The 23,564-nt window shown below is 32.7% G+C and overlaps 2 protein-coding genes across 2 annotated transcripts; one reads left to right on the forward strand and one right to left on the reverse strand.

Moving 5' to 3' along the window:
- Positions 1 to 944: 944 nt before the first annotated feature.
- Positions 945 to 3,548, reverse strand: LOC129219546 (uncharacterized). The gene is given in 3 exon segments (XM_054853875.1): positions 945 to 1,511; positions 1,513 to 1,948; positions 3,412 to 3,548. Coding segments are annotated over 3 exon segments (1,140 nt in total).
- Positions 3,549 to 9,111: 5,563 nt separating this feature from the next.
- LOC129219562 (uncharacterized) lies at positions 9,112 to 14,403 on the forward strand. The gene is made up of 4 exons (XM_054853876.1): positions 9,112 to 9,569; positions 9,774 to 9,899; positions 12,179 to 12,472; positions 14,277 to 14,403. Exons 1-4 carry the CDS (start codon positions 9,112 to 9,114, stop codon positions 14,401 to 14,403), a joined length of 1,005 nt encoding a protein of 334 aa, XP_054709851.1.
- The last annotated feature ends 9,161 nt before the right edge of the window (positions 14,404 to 23,564 follow it).

Genomic DNA, 23,564 nt, shown 5'->3' on the forward strand with positions numbered 1-23,564 from the left:
GGGAAGTAGGGTAATGACGCTCAGCAGATAATCCCGCTTGTAGTTAATATCATTATATACATTTATCAGGGGTGCCTACTCCCCTAAGATCAAGGGCGAATCCCTTCCTAAATATTACGAAGACCCCCCCCAAAAAAAAGCAACACCCCAATTATGAGACCTCCGCTAAAAATTTCAAAGGCACAGTCTGCACCATGACCCCCCCCCCACACTAAGGTGGGCACTCCTGCATTTATAGCAAGGAAGCAGTCATAGTCGGAAGGAAAGTGTGTTTTTGTGACCTCATGTAATTATAGCTTGCAGCTGTTGTTCTGTTATAAAATTCTACAACATCTAACTAGCAGATATTCAGTAACTTACTGAATATACATGCCTTGCCTTCAATCTTCGAGTTGAACCGAAGTGTGACCGAAGCAATGGTCACTCGTCTGGTCAGTGCTAATTCTGTATTAGCTACCAGTTTGTTTGGCACTCTTGGTTTCCTTAAGAGGTTTTCCACCTCCAGCTCAGTCACTCCTATGCCGGGCTGATGATTGCTAATAAGCACGAAACTGCAGTCCTCGACTGGAATTGACTGAGCTGGTGGAGTATAGTTCATGTAACTAGCAGATTAAGTGAACATTTGTACTTTCAAATGTTTATTAATTCATTACAGTCATTATATATACGTTTAGCTGTACATTGATGCTTTTATTCACTTTTTATAGTGTTTTTTTACGCCAATTAGAGTGCATTCTAGTTCAACACGGCGACGAAGGGTGATGGCGTTCACGTAAGTTGGTGAGTGAAAATAATCTCAAAATATGAAGAAAAAACAGATTAAATGAGATGAACAGAGTTTCAATAGTTAATTTTTAAAAAAATTACCAATGCAGATATGAACTACAGATATGATGACAACTTAAAGGAATCAAAATTAACAAGCAATAAGTTATATTTGAAAATTATTCAATTTTAATAAGGGGATTAGAAAAATTTGTAAAAAATGCCAAAATGTAAAAAACTTTGTTCACTTCTCCAAAACACTGCCTAGGGATAGGACCTCGGAAATATTGATATTTTTTTATGCGTGAGATGGCCCGCTCAACATGGACACGTAAATTAGATACTTGTTGGTTTTGATTCCTTTCTGTTACTGTGAATTGGATCTTTTGCTTCAAGAAGTGAGGCATTATTAATCTGCAGTTCTTTGCAGCCAACTCTGCTGCAATTAAAAATCCTCGGTCAGCAAGGATATCATCATTTTGAATATGCTGCAACAGTCCACTTTCTGAGAAAAGTTGCTTGTCCGAAATCTTTCCACACCACAGGTCTGATATATATGATAAAGCTTCAGAAGGTGTAATGGCAATCAATGCCTTTACGGTGTTTCTATTTTTATAATAGCTAAAAGTTAGCTGCTGAACACGAGGATTGGAGGGTATTTGTATCGCAAATTCAGTGCAATCCAGAATTGCCCTACAATTTGGATATTTTAAGGCAAAAGCCTCTGGCATGAACTCTTGAACTTGCCTTTTTTGAGAGCCAGATATCTATATCTTTTACTTTAGTGTAGACTGAATCGATGACTGCACTTAGCATTCTTGAAACTGAAGACTTTGTGAGGCAGAATTGCTCGCAAAGAAAATCTAGAGTGCAGCCACATCGCACTCGCACCAGAAACATAAAAAATTGCTCTTCCGGTGTTAATCCTCTGTTTACCAAATCTAAATTCAAGAATTCGAATACTATATCAAATGTCTCTACAGTGAAACCTGTAATAGACAAAAATGCATTCTTATTCAATTTCACCTTCTTCAGTGAAAACAGCTTACTTTGTAGTAGGCTTATCTGCTGATCTTTAAGGCTCAGCTGTTCCAGCAAGTATGCCACAACATCACTATCAGTTTGAACCTCCTTATCTTGCTGGCTATCATTATCTGCAACTGCTTTCGAAGTTACAGATTCACTAAAAGAAAATTATACTAGTTATACTAGAAATTCTAAACAAAATATTTATTTAGTAACACTGTAAACTTTAAACACACATTTCAATGAAGAAGAGATGGAGATTTTTGGATGGATGGATTTTTTCCCTACATATTGTTACAAAATGAAAAACAAGAAACGATGTCTGAACAAAAAATAATGCAGTAGAGCGCTATTTAATGAGATTGTATGACACATTTTACAATCAAGTTAACATAACTGTAGCGTAAGGAAAATTACTTTTTGGAAAAAGCTTTTTAAAATAAAAATCAACAGACACAAAATACACGAATATTGTTTTCAAAATGTTCAGCGAAAAAAAACTGTGCCCCGCCCCCACCAGGACTTGTATCGTGCACAACGGCAGTAAAGTCGAAAGAGAGTCGAGTACCACTATGCAACTATTTTTTAAAAAAGAATATTTAGACCTGTTTCAGTATTATTGACTGAAATATCAAATTGGAGAGTTAAATTTGTCACTCACCAGAAAAGAACTTATAAAATACTGCATATATATTTTTAAAAATATCAATATCATCTTCAAGCAACGTTTGCATGTAAAAGCACCTTTCTTACCTAAAAACCCTGCTCAAACATATGTCCATAATTAGAAAGTGTATACTTTTCATTCAGCATTAAACAAGTTATTAGTTACACGCTAGTTAATTTGAAATTTTAAACAACCGAGTAATAGAGGTTTGACAATTTCTTCGATACTCGACTCGAAATAGTTCTATTTCGACTTTATGGAGAAAAAAATATACTGTGTCTTCCGCATTTCCAAAGCAGAATAACGCTTATTATACACATGATTTTTTGCAATGCTACTAGAATCTAGTATTTGTACAGGTGTCTTTGTGTTTTTAATAATCTTGCTTTGATCGGTTTAAAATGTCAAACAGCAAATATATAAAAAAAAAAAGTCGTTTGTATTTAAATCCCTCATAAATTATTCAATAGTTGAAATAACATACAACATTATAGAAAATTTATTCTTCTCAAAAATGAAATGTTTCTCTTGAAAAGAACCCTTTTTTATTTACCATCTAAACAAAAGAGAACATTAAACTGAATGGCACCTTATTCAGCTGAAGCAGATTACTGAAAACACGTAACGGCACTGAAACATCAACTTTTTACAAAACATTTCAGGTAGTGATCGAACTTCACTAGAAATTCGAAATGATATATTAAAGTGAGAATTTCAATTTTTTAAAAGGTGCGTTAAATTAAGAACATGCATTAGATAGAGCAAGAAATATTACTTACTTGAATTTATAAGTAGTACGCTTACGTTTGGGGCACACTTTGCTGAATGAAAACATTGTAGGGACAGCATTATTTGTCAAATATCTCCTATTTATGAACGGTTGGTACAAAAAGCAACTTTCTTCGAAATGTTGGGAGCAGAGTTTAGAGCTTTGGTTCGGCGTGAACCCTTGCCTTCGCATCTTCATCATCCACTCCCGAAGCAATTTCTCGTTCTTCAAAGGAAATCCGTGAAAAGACACTTTATTTTCTTTGCAAATATCCTTGTCAGAACTGCTGGAACAACCAACTGCAGCACAAAAAGATGGCATTTTGCAAATTAAATGGCAAAAAGGTAAATCTAATCTTGATAGCAAATGAATCATATGTGATCTATCGGTTAATCAAGGAAAGACGAAATCACGTGACACCGAGATCATGTGACCTGTGACGACACGTGAAACGAGTCCATTGAGTAAACGGGCAAGCATCCGAAAAGGGCACGCGCTGCTTAGAGCTTGTACGCAAACAACTTGTGACGCAGCCTACGAAGATGCAAACAGCGCAGCGCTGTATTTACTGAAGATCACTGGCAGCATCTTCGTAGGCAATGCTTTTGCCCGTTTACTTCAAAATTTGCAGGAGTAATGGCGGCTATCAGTGGCTGCTGCATGCTACGTAGAGTGCTTGGAGTTGTGTGTTTAGCCATACCAGATCTGTGAACAGTTCTCAATTGATGAGTATCAGCTGTCTCGTGATAATACTAATGGTTCGGATGATTTGCTTCCATTCGCCGATATGTTGACAGAAAAATGCTGTTTTTGAGGAGAATTCAGAATAGGCAAAGAACGTGATTTCGCTCTACTCAACATGCACTGTAAAAAAATTCTGAAACGTTACTGAGTATTTCCGTGTAACGTTTCTGGATTTCAATGGTTTTTATCCACTTCCTGGAAAAATCACGTATCATTGTCAAAAATGTTCCTTAATTGCTACAAGTTGCACGAATGAAAAATTAGTTTTAGGTCTCAGTTTAAAGGTTAACTGAGCTTATTTATAAAGTGTAGCCGCTTTAATTCGCTCACGGCCCGCCCGTGCTGATTAAACTCCCAAATGGAGTGAATAATTATGGACTACGTTGTTTTGCAAGAATTGCAGGCGAGTACAATTCTCGATCTTGTTCGCAATGCTGGCCGAGCTTTGGCCATGTTTGCAATACTGATTATGGAACTTCCTTCATAAATGAGGAAGGTGCCAAGCTATTATGCTACACACACGACTGGCTTCAAACTAAATTATGTCTGATTTTTTCAGGAAACTTCCTGGATAATTTCAGAAAGGTTACTGCTTTTAGCGTAAAACGTTCCTAGTTTTTGTAAGGTATCTTACTGGCAGAAAATGGGCACATCCGCTGCCCATTATTTTCCAGGAACGTTTCTGAATCGTTTTTACAGTGTGTGTTCGTCACAATTTGTGGAAAGTGGTCGCATATAGCCTCTATGTACTGGTCAAACACACATTTAGGGGTGTGAAGAGCCGACACAACTACATGTGTGACTTTGGTCGTACTTAAATGTTGTATCTAAACTTAGCCCAATTACCCTACCATGTTGGGCATTACCGCTCAGTGAATGCTCAATGATGTAGTTAAATAGCAATTTTAAAAAATACAGTCGAACCTTCATATATCGAACTTCCACATATCGAAATTTTCTATATATCGAAATCCCAGCAAATTTCTATGTTCATTACATAGAAAAATTGTTTCTATATATCGAAAAAATCTTTATATATCGAAATTTTTTTCGAGACATTCGTAGATTTTTTTTTTCCACTTTTAAATGTTTGTCTCATGAAAACTGAAGGTTACGGGAGAAAATTATCCTCGCTAAAGGTTGCTACGAAACTCATTAGGAATCTGGGGTTGAGGGGGGTGTAGATAAGTCGTTGTTCCGTTCTGGAGTTCTTAAATTCCCTCAAGTTTATTTCAAATCTTAGTTTTAACCAGTAGCACTGTAAAATCAGTTTCAAGTTATCTCTTTTGTCTGTTGATTCTCATTCCTATTCTTTTTAGCTTCAGTAAAAACCATTCAAGTTAGGTAGAATAATTTTTTACTTTTCTCCGATTACATTGTCAAAACGAAAATCCCCCTAATGTTGCGGATCAAGTTGAATTGCCGAAGAATGAAGATGTATGTAAGCGCAAAAATGTAATTTCGGTTAATTTTTTAAGTATTAATTTTCATTTAATCCGATGCTCGTATAAATTAGAAATAGGGTTTCATTCACGAAAATTAGCATTAATTTTAATGTTTTAGGAGATTTTTATGATAAAATAAAATCGTTTCCATATAGCAGAATTTCTATATATCAAATTTTTTTCCGCCAATTTGCTACTTCGATATACAGAGGTCCAACTGTACTGAAATTTTTATGCAAATAAATTGATTGCAAATTGTTTTTAAGGCTTTTGTACAAAAACTTATAAGAAAAAAAAAGTTTTTTTAATGTAAAATTTGATTAGTTATTCAAGATTTCGCTTAATGGAATGGCATTCCCCAACTTTCCTCCACTGATTTATATTTTCAATGTGAGAGGTTTAACCCCTAAAACTCTCAACTGGACACGGCTTTGTCATGAAACATTTAATTTATCCAAAAGTTAATTGAAAATCGATCGCTTTTGAGACAAGTAATTTGAAGAAACTAATTCATTTAGTTAAGACAGCTGAAAATCTCTTTTCTTCTTCGGGAAAAATAGCTTTATTCTGTGGTTGCTAGACAACGCAATTGGTCGTCAAACACAAAGGCTGTGATGAAATGTTTCGATGATTTCTCTCTGCTGAAAACAAAGATTTTACACATGCATTATTTTCCATACTTCAAAAGAAGAATCACGTTTTAGTCAGGTAGGTGTTCTCCAACTCATGTTTAAAAAATTGAACCCGCATTCTTTTTCATTAATTGGATTTTTAAAACTTTAAATATTTCTCTCTCCAGTTGACTTTCAAAGTGAAAATGAAGATTAAACAAATGATTAAAATGATTAATGTCTTCTTTGAGGGCATATCAGGCATGTAATAGGCAAATAGGGGGTCGATTCCCCCCCTGACTTTAGAAAATGTGCACATTTATATGTAAGTGGTATGCATTGAGCTGTTTTTAGACACAATATATGAACGTTGTTCATATAATCTCTGCCCCCCTCCCCCGGGAAAAATTCGAAATGACGCACCTGGGGTGCAGGCAAGTTAATTCCATTGGTGCTTAAAGTTTGGCTCTGATAAGTTGATGTATGACCTTGACAATATTTATTTAGCTTTGGGGTGGTGGGGATGGATAATTGGTGTTGAGCTGAATTGATATACTTTCGTACTCGTTTCACGAAGGTATTCTAACTCACATCTGGGCCTTTTCACTGAAATCACCGAAAAGTGGTAAACATTGTCATGGTCATAATTCAACTTGCCAGAGTCACACTTACATGATTAAAATCAATGCATATCTTAGACTAAATGCATTCCAATGTTATTATTACCAAGTGAATTCTGTTTCTTTATATTATGACACAGGCTCATCATTTGAGAGCTCGGAGGGAGGGGGGTAACTGACACTTTGGGTTTTAGAAACATAAAGTAATAATGCATTTTTGTACGTATTTGTTGTTTTTTCCCAATGAAATGTGTTACATAAAAAATCCTTTGCCCTCTCCTGGAGGTTTTTGAAATGACGGGACTGTTATAACCTTAGAGCAGGAATTAGTAAATGGAGGGAGTAAGTCCAATCATTGTCTTAGAAAAGCTGAAATAACGACCTCCGAGTCGCGTGACTCAAGGACGACGAACGGTTGACACGTTTTGCGTGAAACTTGCGAAAGAAACGTGATTTCTTCAAATGCTTTGCATTAAAATCTGTCACGTGATTTGGGGTCTTTGTTTCACAAATGAAAGTCTTCACACCCTCCATTTTATCTCTTTTCAATGGTTATGACAGTGAAAACAGTAGTCTGGAGGACTGAGGAAATCTAGTTCATTTAAAAACTGTATTTTTCTGATTCACATTAATAAGTAACTTTGTAAGCATAATTTAACACAAAACCTAATATTTGATACTGAATACTAGTTTTACTTATTATGGACTAGTCAGTCGATGAATAACCGCTTTGAAATATGATATTAGAGAGCTACCGTGCTAAGCGCAAAAGTCATATCTGCAGTTGAGTTCAAAATGAGAAATTGTCCTTTTAAGTTTTGCGCCTCCATGCATTTGATTCTGATCAAATGCATGGAGGCGCAGAATTTTTTGAAAAATATTACTTATTAACAAATGGTTATGAAACATTGTATTTAGGTGAAATATGAAGAACCACTTGGTGATCGTAATTCATTTTGATAAAAAATGATTTTTAAATAAAAACGAAAAACCTGATTGCGTAAAAATCAAAAAACACTAAAAAGAATAAAATATAAGCTCAGTAGTTTAGATTGTTATTAAGTACTACTGAGTAACTACACGACTGAAATAGTTTTATAATCTATACACACATAAGACAAATCATAAATTCAAAAGCAAAATAGAAGGATCAATTGTCGGGGTTCATTCAAATTTTACGGGGTTCCTTGATTGGTCGAAAGGAATGGACCCCGACTGTTGATCCTTCTATTCTGCTTTTGAATTTATAATTTGTCTTATGCGTGTATCGATTATAAAACTATTTCAATGGTGTAGTTACTCAGTAGTACTTAATAACATTCTAAACTACTGGGCTTATATATTTTTCTTATTAGTTTTTTTTTTTGGTTTTTACGCAGTCGGGTTTTTTGTTTTTATTTAATAAGTATTTTTTATTTTACGCTTTTTAGTTAATTTTCATTGAATCAGTTATTATGATTATAAGACGGTAAATCTCACAACCTTGTCATTTTATTGAGAGAGTTTATATCGTGAGGATTATTAAGTAACTTGTGATGGTCAAAATTACTAATTATTAGTCTCTCTAGGGACCTAACTCGGCTTAAAGCTACATATGCTTAACCTTTAGCAAAAATGTGCGAATTTAATTCATCCACAGCTATATAAACAGCCTGTATAACTCATGATGACGCGAGCTTGGAAACGTCGTCAGTCAAGTCTTTCTTGCAAAACTAAAAAAAGCCCGTCAAGAAAGTAAATGTCGTGAAACTCAGTCCCTTAATTCATGACAAAAACAAATGCAACATGTAAGAGATGAGAATCGAATTAGTAGACTTAGTAAACAAAAAATTCTGGCAGCGAAAACGCTACCTGCATTTGTCTCACACTGTGTCGCACGCAGGTAGCATGCGACACGATCCCGAACGGACAGTATGGCGACTGGTTGGTGATATGGATAATTTTGATTACTGTCATGTGTTTCGTGACAGTCCCAAGGTTAAGACAAATCGATTGACGTAAGAATCTTCAAAATTAACCAAGTCCTCTACAACGCCACATAGGAACAAACGTACATAGACACAAAAAAATACACTAATACATTATTCTCTTTTGCGTCGCGCACGCGCAGTCGGGTATTAAGTGCAGACACAACTTTTGTGCTTAGCACGGCAGTATAAACCTTACATCACTCGCTACTCAATGTGTCCAAGTGTTCCATAGTAAAAGCGAAATTTTTTTGCAGTGACAACTTTGCTGGCAAGACAAAGAAAAAAAAAGAACTTTGAAAATTATTAATTATTGATAGAGTCTAGCAACACACTGAATCATTATCAAATATTCAGAAAAGTTGTCGTGAGACAAAGTTGATATCAAGTTCTTCATTCTTTACTTCCTTCATTTCAAATTTTTCTTTCAGCGTTCGTGGCAGTATTTGCTATCAGATATGTCGAACAACTTGCTGAAATTATCACCAGCTTGGTATATGCGGCCTCAGCATTTGCATCATAACAGACCTTCCACTCCAATATTGGAGAAGCCACTCAAAACGACAAAATTTGTTCCTTTGGATGAGGAATATTTCATACGACAGTACTGCCCGGTGACTTTAAATCATTTACTTCCGGATTTACAACTGACATATTTAAAAACACGATCCGATGGTGCATTGGAATATGAAGAAGATTTGAAATCGAAATTCGAGAAGCACTTGGATGAGTCACACAGGCAAATATCCTGTTGCTCTTCAACGGAATCAGAATCAGAATCTAAAGAAGAGGAAGATTTTGCTGATAAAATACAAAATGACTTGAATTCTTCAAGAATATCGAGCAATAATTCCAAAAACAGCATTAAACATCTGCTTCTTCCGAATAAGGTGAACTATCCCGACGAAAAAATGCCAGAATCGTTGTTTCCGGAAGTAATATTGAACAATAGCAAGTTCGTAACAGCATCGCCAATGTTGACTAAAAATTTCTGTAGAGGTTGTTTGAACGAAATAGCACAAGCGACGTCAATTGAAAAGAAGAAATCATTTGCCTCAAGACTTAATTATGAGACATATGCTATAACGCTTCAGCCATTTAAAAATAAGACCAATGTCCAAAATGAACGGATGAGTTCTATTAAGAGTAAAAAAACCAGGTCAAAAGTGTTACCAATCAAACTGACAAATTTATCTGAAATTGATAAACAAAAGGAAGAACAGCAACATGTCACAGACTGTTTTGAAGCTCTTGAAGGAAGTACTGTCAAACATTCTCTTTCCAGGTGAGCAATTAAATTACTTTTACTCTCCCCTCTAATGACAGCTTTTATAGTAGTTCCTAGATTTAAGTTTCATTTTATGTTACAAACAAGAGTTTCCATTTTGAAATTTGGGATATAAAATTCGGAATATGACGTAATCAATCTCTTAGAACAATTCTGAAAACTTGTTCTGAGCAAACAATTAACATTGATAAAAAAAAAAAAAGAAATGTTTGACAATACCATAGGAGAAATTAATGGCAGAATTGCTGTTTCTATTGATATGGAACCAATCTCCATTGAATCTTTCTACTTTTAAAACTACAGTAGAAGACCATTATAATTTATAACGCACACCTTGGGACCTGAGCTTTTGCGTTATACAGGTTTTTGCATTATATAGATCACTTCTCAATTTTCGAAACTAATACTCATAATATATCCATATATTGCACTTCAGAATAAGTTTTAACTGTAATGAGTATGTAAATATATATATATATATATATATATATATATATATATATATATATATATATATATATATATATATATATATATATATATATATATTGTCATTCACAAATTAATATGTTTCACCAATCAAAAGAAAGTTTTTGCACTTCTGCTTGCTTCATGGTTTGTATATAAGAACTGGATTTTCTAGTGCAATCTGACTTTGTTTTCTTCTGTGAATACTAATTTTCATTTCAAAGTTTTGAATTGAAAGGTAAAGATGAAAATCTGTTTCAAAATTCAATTTTTCTAAGAAATTTTATTTTTGCAAGGTGGAATAAAGAGCTTTTTTTAACTGCAAAACTTATTGTTTACATCTGAAAAGTTGTGCGGTTTATAGAGCGTTATATAGGTCAGCGTTATAAAGGTACTCTACCGTATTTTCGTTTTCGGAGTAAACGAGGAATTTACTCTAACCTTCGATGGTTGTGTTTCTGAAATTCGTTAGTTGATTCTTGTGTATTGTTTTGCGTTGAATCCGGTGACGTCTTTCAATTTTCCCCCATCAAGCAATTTTTTTTCCAAAACGCAGATTTCAAAATTTTCAAAAAAAAAAAAAAAAAATACGCCATCAAAAAGCTGTAGCTTTAAAAGAAGTTTCAGTTCTTCAAAAGAAGTCCCTCATTTTTTAACTTTAGCTTTTCTTATGCTTTGCATTATTATATCTAAATAAGTCAGTGATCTGAAAAAAAGGGGGGAATCTCCTTTTACCTTATAATTTCTAATGAAAATTGCTTAAAAAATTGCTTTAGAGCCAAAATTATTTTAATTTCTTACCTTTGATAATGTATGTAAAATATTTGAAATCTTATTTTATGTTTCAAAGCTCCTTTGGAACTATCACGCTTTATTTAGCACTTTTCCTTTACTTTTCTCCAACGTAATGTCTTTCTTTTAATTTTTAAATAAATTTTCAAGCAGTTTGAATTAAAAAAAAAGGGTTTTAACAAACGATTACAAATTGTTCTTCTCCGGTACAAATGTTTGCAAAAAAAAATAAAAATAAAATAAAAATAAATAAATAAGTAAATAAATAAAAATAAATAAATAAATAAATAAATAAATAAAAATAAAATAAACATTTTGAGTGTGCATGTGTCGCAGCATTTGAGGGAGTACGGAATCACTCTTGAGGGAATGATGAAATATGAATAAAAATACCCCTGAATAAAATGATTGATTGATTTAAAAAATGAATCCCAACAAGCTTCAGTGAAAATATTTTACTTAAGTTCTACAGACAATTCTTTGGGAAAAAAATGCATTTAAAGTAATGAAAAAAAAGTTTGATTATGGTTTGATTAAATATTTGAAACAATGTGGATAAAATGTTTCAATAGACGAGTGAGAAAATCGTGACAAGGGTTAAGTTCAAGAGTTTCATGAAAGAACGACTCATAAATCTGTCTCTTTCTCTTTTACTTCGGAAGACCATTATGGATCTATGTAATAAATAACTTTTTCTACATCAATAGCACCTCAGTAGATTGAAATTCGCCACTTTATCGAAGTGCAATAAATTCACGCTTAGACTTATTAATCAAACAGGAAAAAAATTGATTCTTTTTTGCCAGCTAAAAATGACGTCCCTTATAGTGTAATTTCGAACCAGTTGAGCTGATTATAAAGACACAATTCTCAAAATACTCTCCTAGTAGTAGCATATTCTTAGATAAACGCTAAAGTCAAAAGAAACATTCGAGACATTTGACATTTCATATCGGTTTTAAATTACTGATCCTCCAGTTTAATGCAACATTGAGCATTTTCTTTTCTTTTTACAGAAACGGGCAACAGATTTCGATTTCGCCGCCCATATTCTTGAAGGAGTACACTGCCGGTTGGAACAAAAACTCGAGCTCCATTCGATGTTCCAGATCCAAATCAACACCCCCTTCGATTCCCCGTCATTATTCTGATGTTCCTTGCCACGAGGAGGATCGAATAATTCCGCCATCTCCTTACTTGGGTCTGCTAGCGAATCTCAAAAGAGACTGTCTGAAAATGGAAGAAAAGATGCTGCTGAAAGAAAGACAAATTTTAGAAGTTGAAAGATTGCGTCCTCCTGCTAAGAGATGGTAACCTAATAGTTATTAATGGCTTACCTCCTCATTTCTTTTTCAACGATGGACATTAATAATCTCTCTATTTTTTTTAATAAGCTGCATTTTACAAATAGAGATGATGTTCTACATCTAGTTACAAATGTTCCTGCGTTAGAAGCTATTTCATTGCTGCATAAGTTCAAGAAAATGAGTATTTGGACGGTATCGTCACGCATATTGGCTTGAGGTTAAGAAGATTAACATATCTGCACTAAGCTACTTTTGTGTGACCATTTTCACTGATGTAGATAGGTTTAATAATGCGTATTTGTAGATATTTTTAATTTATTTTTTGTGGTTTTAAAACCACAAAAAAAAAAAAAAAAAAAAGCAATTGCTATTGATTATTATTTTTTGGAGCGCAACTGTTGGCAATTGCTGCAGATATGCTTAATCGGTTTTCGAAACAAAGTATGCCTATTTTTCGTTATAGTACAAATATCGCGATAAAACAAGAGCAAACATATAAAACCATTAGTACACACAAAGTGAGAAAAATATCAGTAATTATTATCATTACTATTTTGAATTTTGTGATTTTGGGGGGAATAGAGCGAAAAATAAGACAATTAGGCTGAAGATATAAATTTATCGTGTTTTTCGTAACACAATTCAAAAGGCTGTTACAATTTATGAAATAATTACTAAAGTTGCAGACACACAAACCGAAACACATTATGTTAACATTAATTTGTTAACCGATTTTTTTTTCAAGTTTTTAAACTTAATGTAAAAATGATTAAAAATAAATAGCAAGCTACTACTGTTTTTCAGACATAACCATATTCACTTTTTTTTGACTATAAAAATTGTATTGTTAACTGCATTTTTCAAAATTTAAACCAACGTTACACAATCTTTAGTTATTATAATCAACTACCGTAAACTAAGGATGGACATTCTTTAAAATTATCCTTAAAATATCGACTGTATTCAAGAAACTAGAAAATCTCCCGTCAAAGTATGACTGGTGAAAATTGCTGCTACATTTGAATGAAGCAATTGCCTGTTTGGGGATATTTTAATCGTTGAAATTTCACCCTAACTCCAGTGGATTAACCTTCAACTCCAGCAGATAGCGCTCATTGTTGACCATTTTTTCGCTTCTTCATTGTCTTAAAATGACAGTCTTACCAGTAAAACAGTTAAGTTACCGGATCCAGTTCAGCCTTGTCGCAATAAAGCCTTTCCCTGCATGTTAAATATTACCAAAATATATTATCAAATTATCATGTCGTGGCGCGAGTTCCATTGTTGATGACGTCAGGAACGTTACTCGATCATTGACTATTATATATATGAAGATTATAAGCAATCCTTGATGATTTTTTTCTTTTCAGAGTATAAAATATCTTTAAAACTCATAAATGTTTAAATAGAAAATTGTGTGGAAGAACGTTAAAGAATCAAAAAAAAAAAAAAAAATAAATAAATAAATAAATAAAAAAAAAAAATAAAAAAATAAATAAAAAAATAAAATAAATAAATAAAATAAAAATAAAAATAAAATAAAAAATAAATAAATAAATAAATAAATAAATAAAAAGACAATGGTCTTTAAAATCATAAGCTTTAAGTCTACAATCTCATCAGCTTCATCTCTAAGATAACGAAAAAACTTATTGATAATTTGGCTCTTTTTATGAATTTATTTTTGTAATACTGTTTTATGCCAAGCTGTCATTGTTTTATGCAAACTGGGTTTTCCTTGCTGGTAATAGTCAACGTATGATGAAAAAAGAACACAGTTATATACATTTCACTGTTTTATTTATAGGTATGAAATGAAAAATCAACAATTCCACAGAGAAATGCAGAGACATAACGTTTATTTGAACAATGAGAAGATTCTACCCTTGATTGAAGAAAGAAGAAAACAGTTGTACGATGCACTGATGACATGATATTAAAGTGACATTTCGTCAGTTTCCTGTTTTACTACTAAATGTAATTCAGGCATTCAACAAAAGGCACAAAAGTTGTTACAAAGATAATAGATGGTATATGCAGTTAAGGCGGACTGAGTCGATTTTTTTTTTGTTGTAGAAATTATTAGAAAGAAGCAGTTTTATTTTAGGCACGTCTTGTGAAGTTTTCACAAGATGGCACGTCCAAACTTTTCCCAAATTTTTTTCTCTTTGTCCAAAAAACTAAATTTTCTCGATAAACAAAACACATGCTAAACTGAGTTTAGAGCAAGATGCTTCAATTTCTTTTCAAAACGATTTGTAAATCGTAACTAAACAAATAAAACTAGAAGTACATAAAATTAATGCAAAAGTTTCGCTCAAACTTTGTTTGATATAAAATTAGCTGTACTCGCACGGCTCTGCTCGTGCCATATAATAAATAAAAAGCTCTTGGAGTAAATATAAATTTCCCTTCCAGCTCTAAAGTAAAAAGAAAGATTCTGTTTCGTTAATTAAAATGTGTCCACATAATTTGGTCTAAGCTCCGAAAATATTCCATAAAATAATATAAAAATTCTGATATTATACGTCAACTGTCCGTTAAAACTCTCTCTTTCAAAGAAAATAGCGTCTAATTTAAATACGCTTAGAATAATTCAAAATCACCGTAGAAAAACGCTTGAAGTTAAATAATATGATAATAATTGGAACTCTCCAATTCGAAAGAAAAAAAAAAGCATAGAAATAAAAATATTACTGAGCTTAGATTTATCGTCTAAAACTATTAATAAACAAAACAAAAAATAATCAATAAAAATAAACACTCTATTTGTACATGCAAAAAAAAAAAAAAAAAAAAAAAGAAAGAAAGAAAAGAAAACATAATTTTTATTTTGAGCGAATGAATTTCATTTCACGAGCAGCGAAGGATAACAATAAAAATAAACACTCTATTTATACATGAAATAAATAACTGAATAAATAAATAAAAAAGAAAAAGAAAAGAAAACATAATTTTTATTTTGAGCGGATGAATTTCATTGGACGAGCAGCGAAGGATAACGTTACTCGCTATTTACCAATCTCAAAGAGTATACATTTTGACGAACGTAAGACATGGGCAATGCGACCGCAATAAGCAATCTTGGTTGTTGAATCAGAATCAGTGAAAATCTCCTAATTCAAAGAACAAAGAGTTTATTAAAATACTCAGTACTATAAGAACAAAATAAAAATCCATGCTTCTCCTGAAGAAAAAAGAACTTAACTGAAATATGTGTTATATTTACAACGAAGGTAAATCACCTCCCTCTTCTCCGAAGAAAAAATAATGCCGTTAAAATACACACCTCAGTTGAGTAATGGATCAGCTGAAACCGCACACAATTCCACGAAAATGACAACTTTTACGAAAGTATTTTTTTTTTCATTACTTTTATTGGAACGCTTTTGTAAACTATTTTCCTCATTATGCTTCATTCGGTCCAGCTCTAGGGACACTCGTGGGTCTGTGGTCAAAACTTCGCTTTATATTCCGGAGGTCGTGGGTTCTATTCCCAGCTGTACTCTGGGTGAGAATTCCTCTCTTTGTGTTGAAAATTATTCTCGTTTCAGACACTCCACCAGTCATTCCGCATAAACATGAAATAAAAAACCCAGTGAACGAAAAATTATTTAAATTAAGTTTCTTATTGTTACTTCTCTATACTGAAAGTATGCATCAATCATCAATTAATAGATTGAATTAATACATAATTTCATAGCAATACCGTTTTGTACTAAGAAATCCAGAAGTCTGAAAACGGTTCGAAAAAGCGTCATTTCGTCACGAGTAGTATAAACATTGGGGGAAAAAAGGAATCAAATTTTTTTTTCTGTTTTGTTTTTCATGTTTTAAATGTTAACGATGAAGTGTCAGAGAAAAAAAATTGTCAACATTAATGAAAATACTTTCACTGAAATCACTTAAATTGTTTCTTTAAAAAAAAAAAAAAATCAAAACTGTCTTTTGATTTTTAAACGAGGAATTTATTCGAGTCCCAGGAATAATTCAAGGAATTTATTCGAGTCTTCACGAGGACTGCCTGAACTAAAAGGCATTATTTTCGCTATTATAAATAACACAGCAGGACTGTGAATCGCTATAAAATACAATAATTTAAATAAATTAAATAAGAAAGAAGAAAGAAACAAAGGGTTTTAAAGTACCATGCCAACACAAAATAAAATGTTAATAACTTGGAGAAGATATTTTCAAACTTCAGGTTAAATGGCTTGTAACTTTTTTTTTTCTAATTGAGATAGAAGATTGTATCTTCGACCGTAGATCGTGTTAGATCTGAAGTAAAAAAAGTCGCTCTTTCGAATGGTGTCAAGAAGAAAACTGGAACAATTCGCTCATATTTTATTGATAGTTTTAATGTTGTCTGAAATCAAGCGAAGCCTTAAAAAAAATCGAGTTAAAGAGGTGAATTACTCCTGCCGTAATTAAGTTATTGAATTGGAACAAATTGCATAGAGCGGAGAAATATTTGCTCTTTCCAACGATTCATAATATTAATAAGTGTAAGTAAATTTTCACCCCCATTTTGGGGAATTTATGTGAAAGTTGAGTCAAACTGGAATGAAAAAAGAGCTATTTGTTGAACTTGTCTGCAAACCTTTTCCTGACTTAAATAAACAATTTGAAAATTTTCAGCAGTATCGGCAGGGTAGTCCTCGAGTTTTACGCGTTCAAACACACAGACGCTTTTTGGAGGCTTCATTTTATACTATGTAGAGACGAAGTGTCAATGCAACGATTGTTTTTACTTCTTTTTACAAAAAAGGAAGCATTATATTCGCAAAAACATTTTCACTCAAAAATCGGCCTAAATTTCCATTTTGCTAATTCCCGAATGAATGTTGAGTTTATTTTTCAACCTGACCACACGTTGATATATGCCTAGGAACGTACAGACACCCGAAATATCCATTTTGACGATCCCCAAATGAATTACAACGAGTTTTCTCGTAACGTCTGCATGTATGTATGTATGTGCGTATGTGTGTATGTGTGTATGTATGTCGCATAACTCAAGAACGGAATGTCGTAGAAATTTGAAATTTGGTACTTAGACTCCTAGTGGGGTCTAGTTGTGCTTGTGCACCTCCCTTTTTGGTTGCATTCGGATGCTCCAAAGGGGGTCTTTTGCACCTTTTTGGGGGGAAATCATTGTTAATTTCGATGTAAACTCAAGTGGTGTTATAATTTTGCGGACACTTGGCGATATATCGCCAGTCTTTAGTCGCCAAGTTTTGTCACCTACTTGGCGACAAATTTGGCGGATTTTTTTTTTTTTAAATCTGGTTTTAATTTGGCCACTGTTGGTGATATTTAGAGAGTAAACCATTGAATCACATTAAAACTGATAATAATGAGAAAATGACATTAAATTGGAGTAAAAGGAAGTCATGTGATGCGCACATCAGCTCGTTTTTTTTTTGGAATGAAATGGTTTTGCTAATCGACGATTTTGAAACAAAATATTTTTCTGCAGTTTTCACTAGCATGAACATGAAAGAATTTCTTTATAAAAGGAAGTAGTTAGCTCATTCATTCTAACAAAGAAAACATCCAACATCCGTATTTGGTATTGTAAATAATAAAATGCAAAAATCTATCCCCGTTAAACCAGATTCAGACATTCGGCAGGAAGCAGCACCAAGAAAAAACCGTAATACTCATAATGTGACATCAGTCATGGTGTGAAAAAAATTTCCTTTTCGAAATGAGCCATAATTATGGCATTGGCACATTATAGCTCATAAAGTTGACGATGTTCAAAAAGAAAAAAAAAAAAAGAAAACGAAATAAAAGAAGATGAAGAAGGAGAAGACAGCGCTGGCGAGCAGTGAGGAAGAAAATTGACAGATCATCTTTCACCCTTCGATCGTGACATGCGTGAAATGCTAATAACAACACGATGAGAAGCGTGAGCGGGAACGTGTTTTACAAACTAAAGTCTGTTCTTTGCTGGATAATTTTCAATTTATTTTGATTTTAGGTCAGCCGACTTGATGAAATTAATGTAGGTCGTCACTACTTATAGCGGTGATGTTCTGATAACATTATTTTTATGAAAATGATTAAATTTAATAATTAGATTGACAGAATATTAGAAAGTTGTTAATAACGGCTTAAATTTAGAAAAAAAAAAATGAGGATTTCAGTTCAAACCTTATCTTACTAACTTTATCAAACCTTATCTAACTAACAAGCAATCGAGTAAATTTCGCCTTTATCATCTTGAGCATGAGGAGAATCCGTGGCTCTGTGGAAGGCTCTTTGTCTTCTATGCCGGAGGTCGTGGGCTCGATTCCCGCCTTGCTGTAAATGTTTTCTTTATATGTTCGAAAGCAGGGCGCTTTGTACGCAGTTCTCTATGTATGTGAAGCTGTTTAGTTTCTATATAAAATATTGAGTATGCTGCATTCAAATGGAAAATCGTAGCGACACTTAGGCAAGTACAAACTGTGAGACATCACAGCTCAGATAATTCGATCAGTTCTCTTTCAAAAATGTGAAGCTAAGGAATGTTTTACCGGGAAAATCTCGGTTTCATGTAGTTTCTCTAGTGGTTCCAGAACAAGGCCTTGAGAGATCGAGATGTCCCGTTTCTGAAAAAAGAATAAACTAAAGCAACGGTTTCAGCTTTTTCTTTGGCAACGCGGATTAGTAAAATGTGAGCAACCTTTTCACGGAACGGTATTTGTTTTTTCTTTTTACCTGAAAATATTAAATACTATTAGGTGTTTAAAAACTCCTCCAAATAAGTTAACAATAATATATTTACTGAAATTTACTTACAGCATTATATAAATACAAAGCAATATATTTCTTATCGATAAGAAAATATACGTTTGAAAAAACTTCTAGCATGCCATGAAAAAAAAAAAAAAAAAAAAAAAAAAAACGACACACGCAACTTAAGACTAATGGGATGATAAGCTTCAGAACTGCCAACTTTTGAAGGTCAAAGAATGTATTACAGATTCAAAAGCTACGGTATTAATGCAAAAGGTGTAGTTCAAAGCTTGGAAATTCCACGGGTAACTGGCTGACATTTTTAAAACAAAACAGTAAGTATTTTGTAAAGTTCAATGCAAAGTAGGCGTTGAGCCAACGATCTTTTCTCATGGATTATTGTATTTTTCAAGCTGAATTTAAATGTCTAGTTGAATTCTCGAAATTTATTTTGGTTAATTTTTAAAGTTTGTTAAAAACATGGCAATTGACTGACATTTTAAAAATTACCATGTCAGTGAATTACCGTACTTTTAAGAATTTTTTAAAAATCATCCGAAATGTATTTCAAGAATTCGATTATACCATTAAATTCAACTTAAAAAATACAATAATCCAGGAGAAAAGATCGTTAGCTCAGCGCAAATTTTGCATTGAATGTTGCAAAATACACTCTGTTTTGCTTTGAAAATGTCAGTCAGTTACCCGTGGAATTGCCAAGCTATCTTTTCATTTATCATCATTTCATTCATTTCATTTATCTATCATCTATTTAAATTTGAATATTTATATAATAACATAAAAGTTTGGAAACGGACTACTATTTTTAAAATTTTCATATTTTTTAGCAAACCGAATTATGGTCGTTGGTATTATAAGCCGATTTTTACATTTGCTAGGAAAATTATTCATTTATGTTGCAATATAGGACTACGACGCGAACTAAACGTAAGGCAGCGCCTCCTGGTTATTGCTAACTTGTGGGAAACTACTTATTTTTAATACCATGTAAATGGAAACTATCTGAAGTGAACACGACGAATTTACGTTGATATTCATTTTAACATTGATGCTATTTCAATATATTTTTGTATTTTGCAACAACTTTCTGAAAAAAGTAACACCACTAGCTCATCCAGTTATAGAAATATTGCACCAGCTCATCTAGTTCATGTACCAAATAAAACACTATTTCCGTTCCCAATGTACTTTATTTTTTTTACTTTCCAGTTCTTATTGTATAATGAAACGGCTTCCATTCATTTTCAAAAAAGTTGAATTCCTACTTGTCCCAAAATAGTACTATCAACAATCAAGCAGCAGATCAGTTTAAATTTAAACTCACTTTAGAGTCCCAGTTGAATAACCTCAGAGACCACTAAGTTCTCCTCGGTTAAAGAGATGATATGATTATATCCCATCTTAACCAGTTTCCCCCTCTTGTGGTGTCCATTTTACTTTCTCTGACCGGATCTCTGATGGCAGTTGAGGTCAAAGTTAAGCGGAATGTTCGCGTTTATTGTTTTTAGTGAGTTCGAAGTTGTAGTGGCGACTCAAAATGAGCCCACTCATGCTTCTCATTTTGATAATGTCGCGGTATTGATTATAGTAACTATATTTAGGCATGATAAATGGCATTGGAGAGTACGTAGAAATCAAAGATGTAAAGCACAAGTTCTGTGAATTACATCTTTTGATATGATTGCTCGCAACATTTATAATGAATTTTTTCCCCTAAACTTATGAAGAAGCTGGTAAAATGTTCCTCTCGATACTTTAGAAATGTTCGACTTTGCATAATTTAGTTAACTGGAAAACAGACAATACGTTAATATTTTTTATAAACTTGCTTTTTTTTTTTTTTTTTTTGCATTGCAGATTTTAACAGTTGAAAATCCATCATTTAGAAATCTTGAAAAAAAAGAGAGAGAGAGAGAGAGAGAGAACACTCTCTAAGTTTTTTTTATTTTTATTTTTGTATTGCTGTTTTAAAATGTTGGAAATTCAGAAACACAACTACCATCTTGAAAAAGGAGAAAGCCCCGAGATTTTGGTTTTGTACTTCAGTTTTTAAAATTAAAACTTTCTCAATACAACTACCCTCTATAACACAGTCACAAAGTAACAGAATTGTAGTGTCTCACAGGAGTGCTGTGGCATATTTGACATTTCTGTGATTTCTCTGAAACTTTCACTTAGCGAAACTTTTGGACGTCATTTCTATGTCACTTGTGACCGATATTCATAAGTTTTCATAACTTGTTGATGACTTTACAGTGACCTTTTGTGACCGCCGCGTGACTTACGGTGCCATTTTAGTTACTGCTGTTTGGGTATAGATTCGACTTTTAAAAGATGAAACATGATGTTTTTAAATTTTGAGAAACTTACCTCAAAATCACTCAAATAATTTATTGAAGCAAAATACTTTATATAGGTTTCTGCTAGAATGCTTACCGCAATAATGTGTCTGAAATCTTACTTCTTATACGCAGTAAAACGCGAGAGTCATTCTTTTAATGCAATTACTTGCAGGTGCAAATCATTCAACTGTTAATGCTCACAAGTCATAATTAATGTCCATTTTCTAATGTTCTCCAACAAGCTTTTGCCAGGTATTTCAAGTAGATTGGTATTCCTTATCAAAATGGCTTTCATACTCTGTCCATTATCGTCCGTTTTGATCATATTAACGTAACTTTGCTTCTAAATTTCAGACCCATTGAGAACTGATGGATATAAGCAATGAATACCAAAAGGTCAAGTAGTCTAGTGTAACAGCTTACTAAATTTGCAGAATTTGTACTTTTTAATGTTCAATTAAATTAAAGCTCATTCGAATTGAAAAAAAAGTTCGAAACCCTTTAGTTATAAATTTCTCTCATTATTAAACTTTTCAATTTCTTTGTAGGAGGCACGGTAGCAACATAGTTGGAGAATTACAGAACTTAAAAAAAAAGTGATACAAATGTATTAAAGTACTTTTTTTTTTGTAAATCGTAAGTAAAAAACTTTTAGGTATGTAAAGTTTCGTAAAGTAAAATAAGTAAAGTTTCGTAAAGTAAATAAATTTAAGATAATGTATTTGAAAATCCCTTATATCAAGAAAAATACATTACATTCAAAGAAAGAGGAGAAAAAGATTAAAAAAAAAACATTTTAAGTGATTTTTAAAGTTAGTAGCTCAAAATATACTTCAAAAATGAATGCCAAATTAAATCTTTGTGCACATAAATAGATTAGTTTTCTCTTTTATGGTTCATAAAGTTATTTTGCAAGTTTAAAAGCATTTGTCAGTTTTAATATATATTGTATTAATTTAAAAACTCTATTTAACTTTTTAACCTTATTTTTGTCGACATTTCTCAAATTTTCTTTTTTTTTCATTTACAACATAATAATAAAATAAATTACGAAAACTTTTCTTTTTTTCATGAGTTTAATGAATAAAAACACATAAAATGTATCAAATCAAAGAGGAAACATTTACCATGGATGACATTTGGCAAAATACAAACATGATGCATTCAAAACATTAATTCGCTGGCATTTATCAAGACTTTGGCAGTAACAATATTCATTTTGCTTTTTATGACAATTTTAAATTTTACACAATGATTTCTGTAACATGCATAAAAATAGCAAAACTAGTTTCCTTTCAAGTTTTTATCGCATCAAAATTCATTTAACCGCTCAGAGATATTTTGAGATGGACACAACGCTGATTGAAGCATTGTTGTTTCCTGTAACATACATCAACATATCAAAATACTCCTTACTCATTTTTATTACATCACAATTCTCTTAATTACGAAGAGAAAGGTATGTGTAGTGCGCTTACTGTCAAAGATTGATCACGGAGAGTTGGCGGATGAACTTGAAGCGGAAACAGGTCACTTCATTTTGTAATAGGTAGGATCAGCGAGGATGCTCAAGCAGTCAAGCATTTACTGCTCTTACGTTCTCGCTGATCTTAGCTATTTTAAATGAAGTGTCCTGTTTTCGCTTCCAGTCTATCCGACAGCTATGGTGATAAGTTCTGACTTTGAGAAAACCTAATAGTTGCTTAAAAATAAAAAGGTGAAGAAAAAAAAGACAATCGATGCTCGCTACTTTCTTAAAAAAAAAGTTAACTTATTTAACTTAAAACTAACTTATTTACTAAACTTACTTAACTATTGAAACTTAACAATCTGAAAGTAGCAGTGCGATGACGAAAGGTAGTCGTATATAATCCCTACTGAAGAATTGCTAGTTCAGTGAGCTAATCGTAAGAATTAATATTGTTCATATTCAAAATATTAGAACTTCACTGAAAGGGTTGTTCCTATAGCAGTTAACAATACAATCGAAAATCGAATGAGATTTT

Source organism: Uloborus diversus, chromosome 1, assembly GCF_026930045.1.
Source record: "Uloborus diversus isolate 005 chromosome 1, Udiv.v.3.1, whole genome shotgun sequence".
In the NCBI taxonomy this organism is placed as follows: Eukaryota; Metazoa; Arthropoda; class Arachnida; order Araneae; family Uloboridae; genus Uloborus; species Uloborus diversus.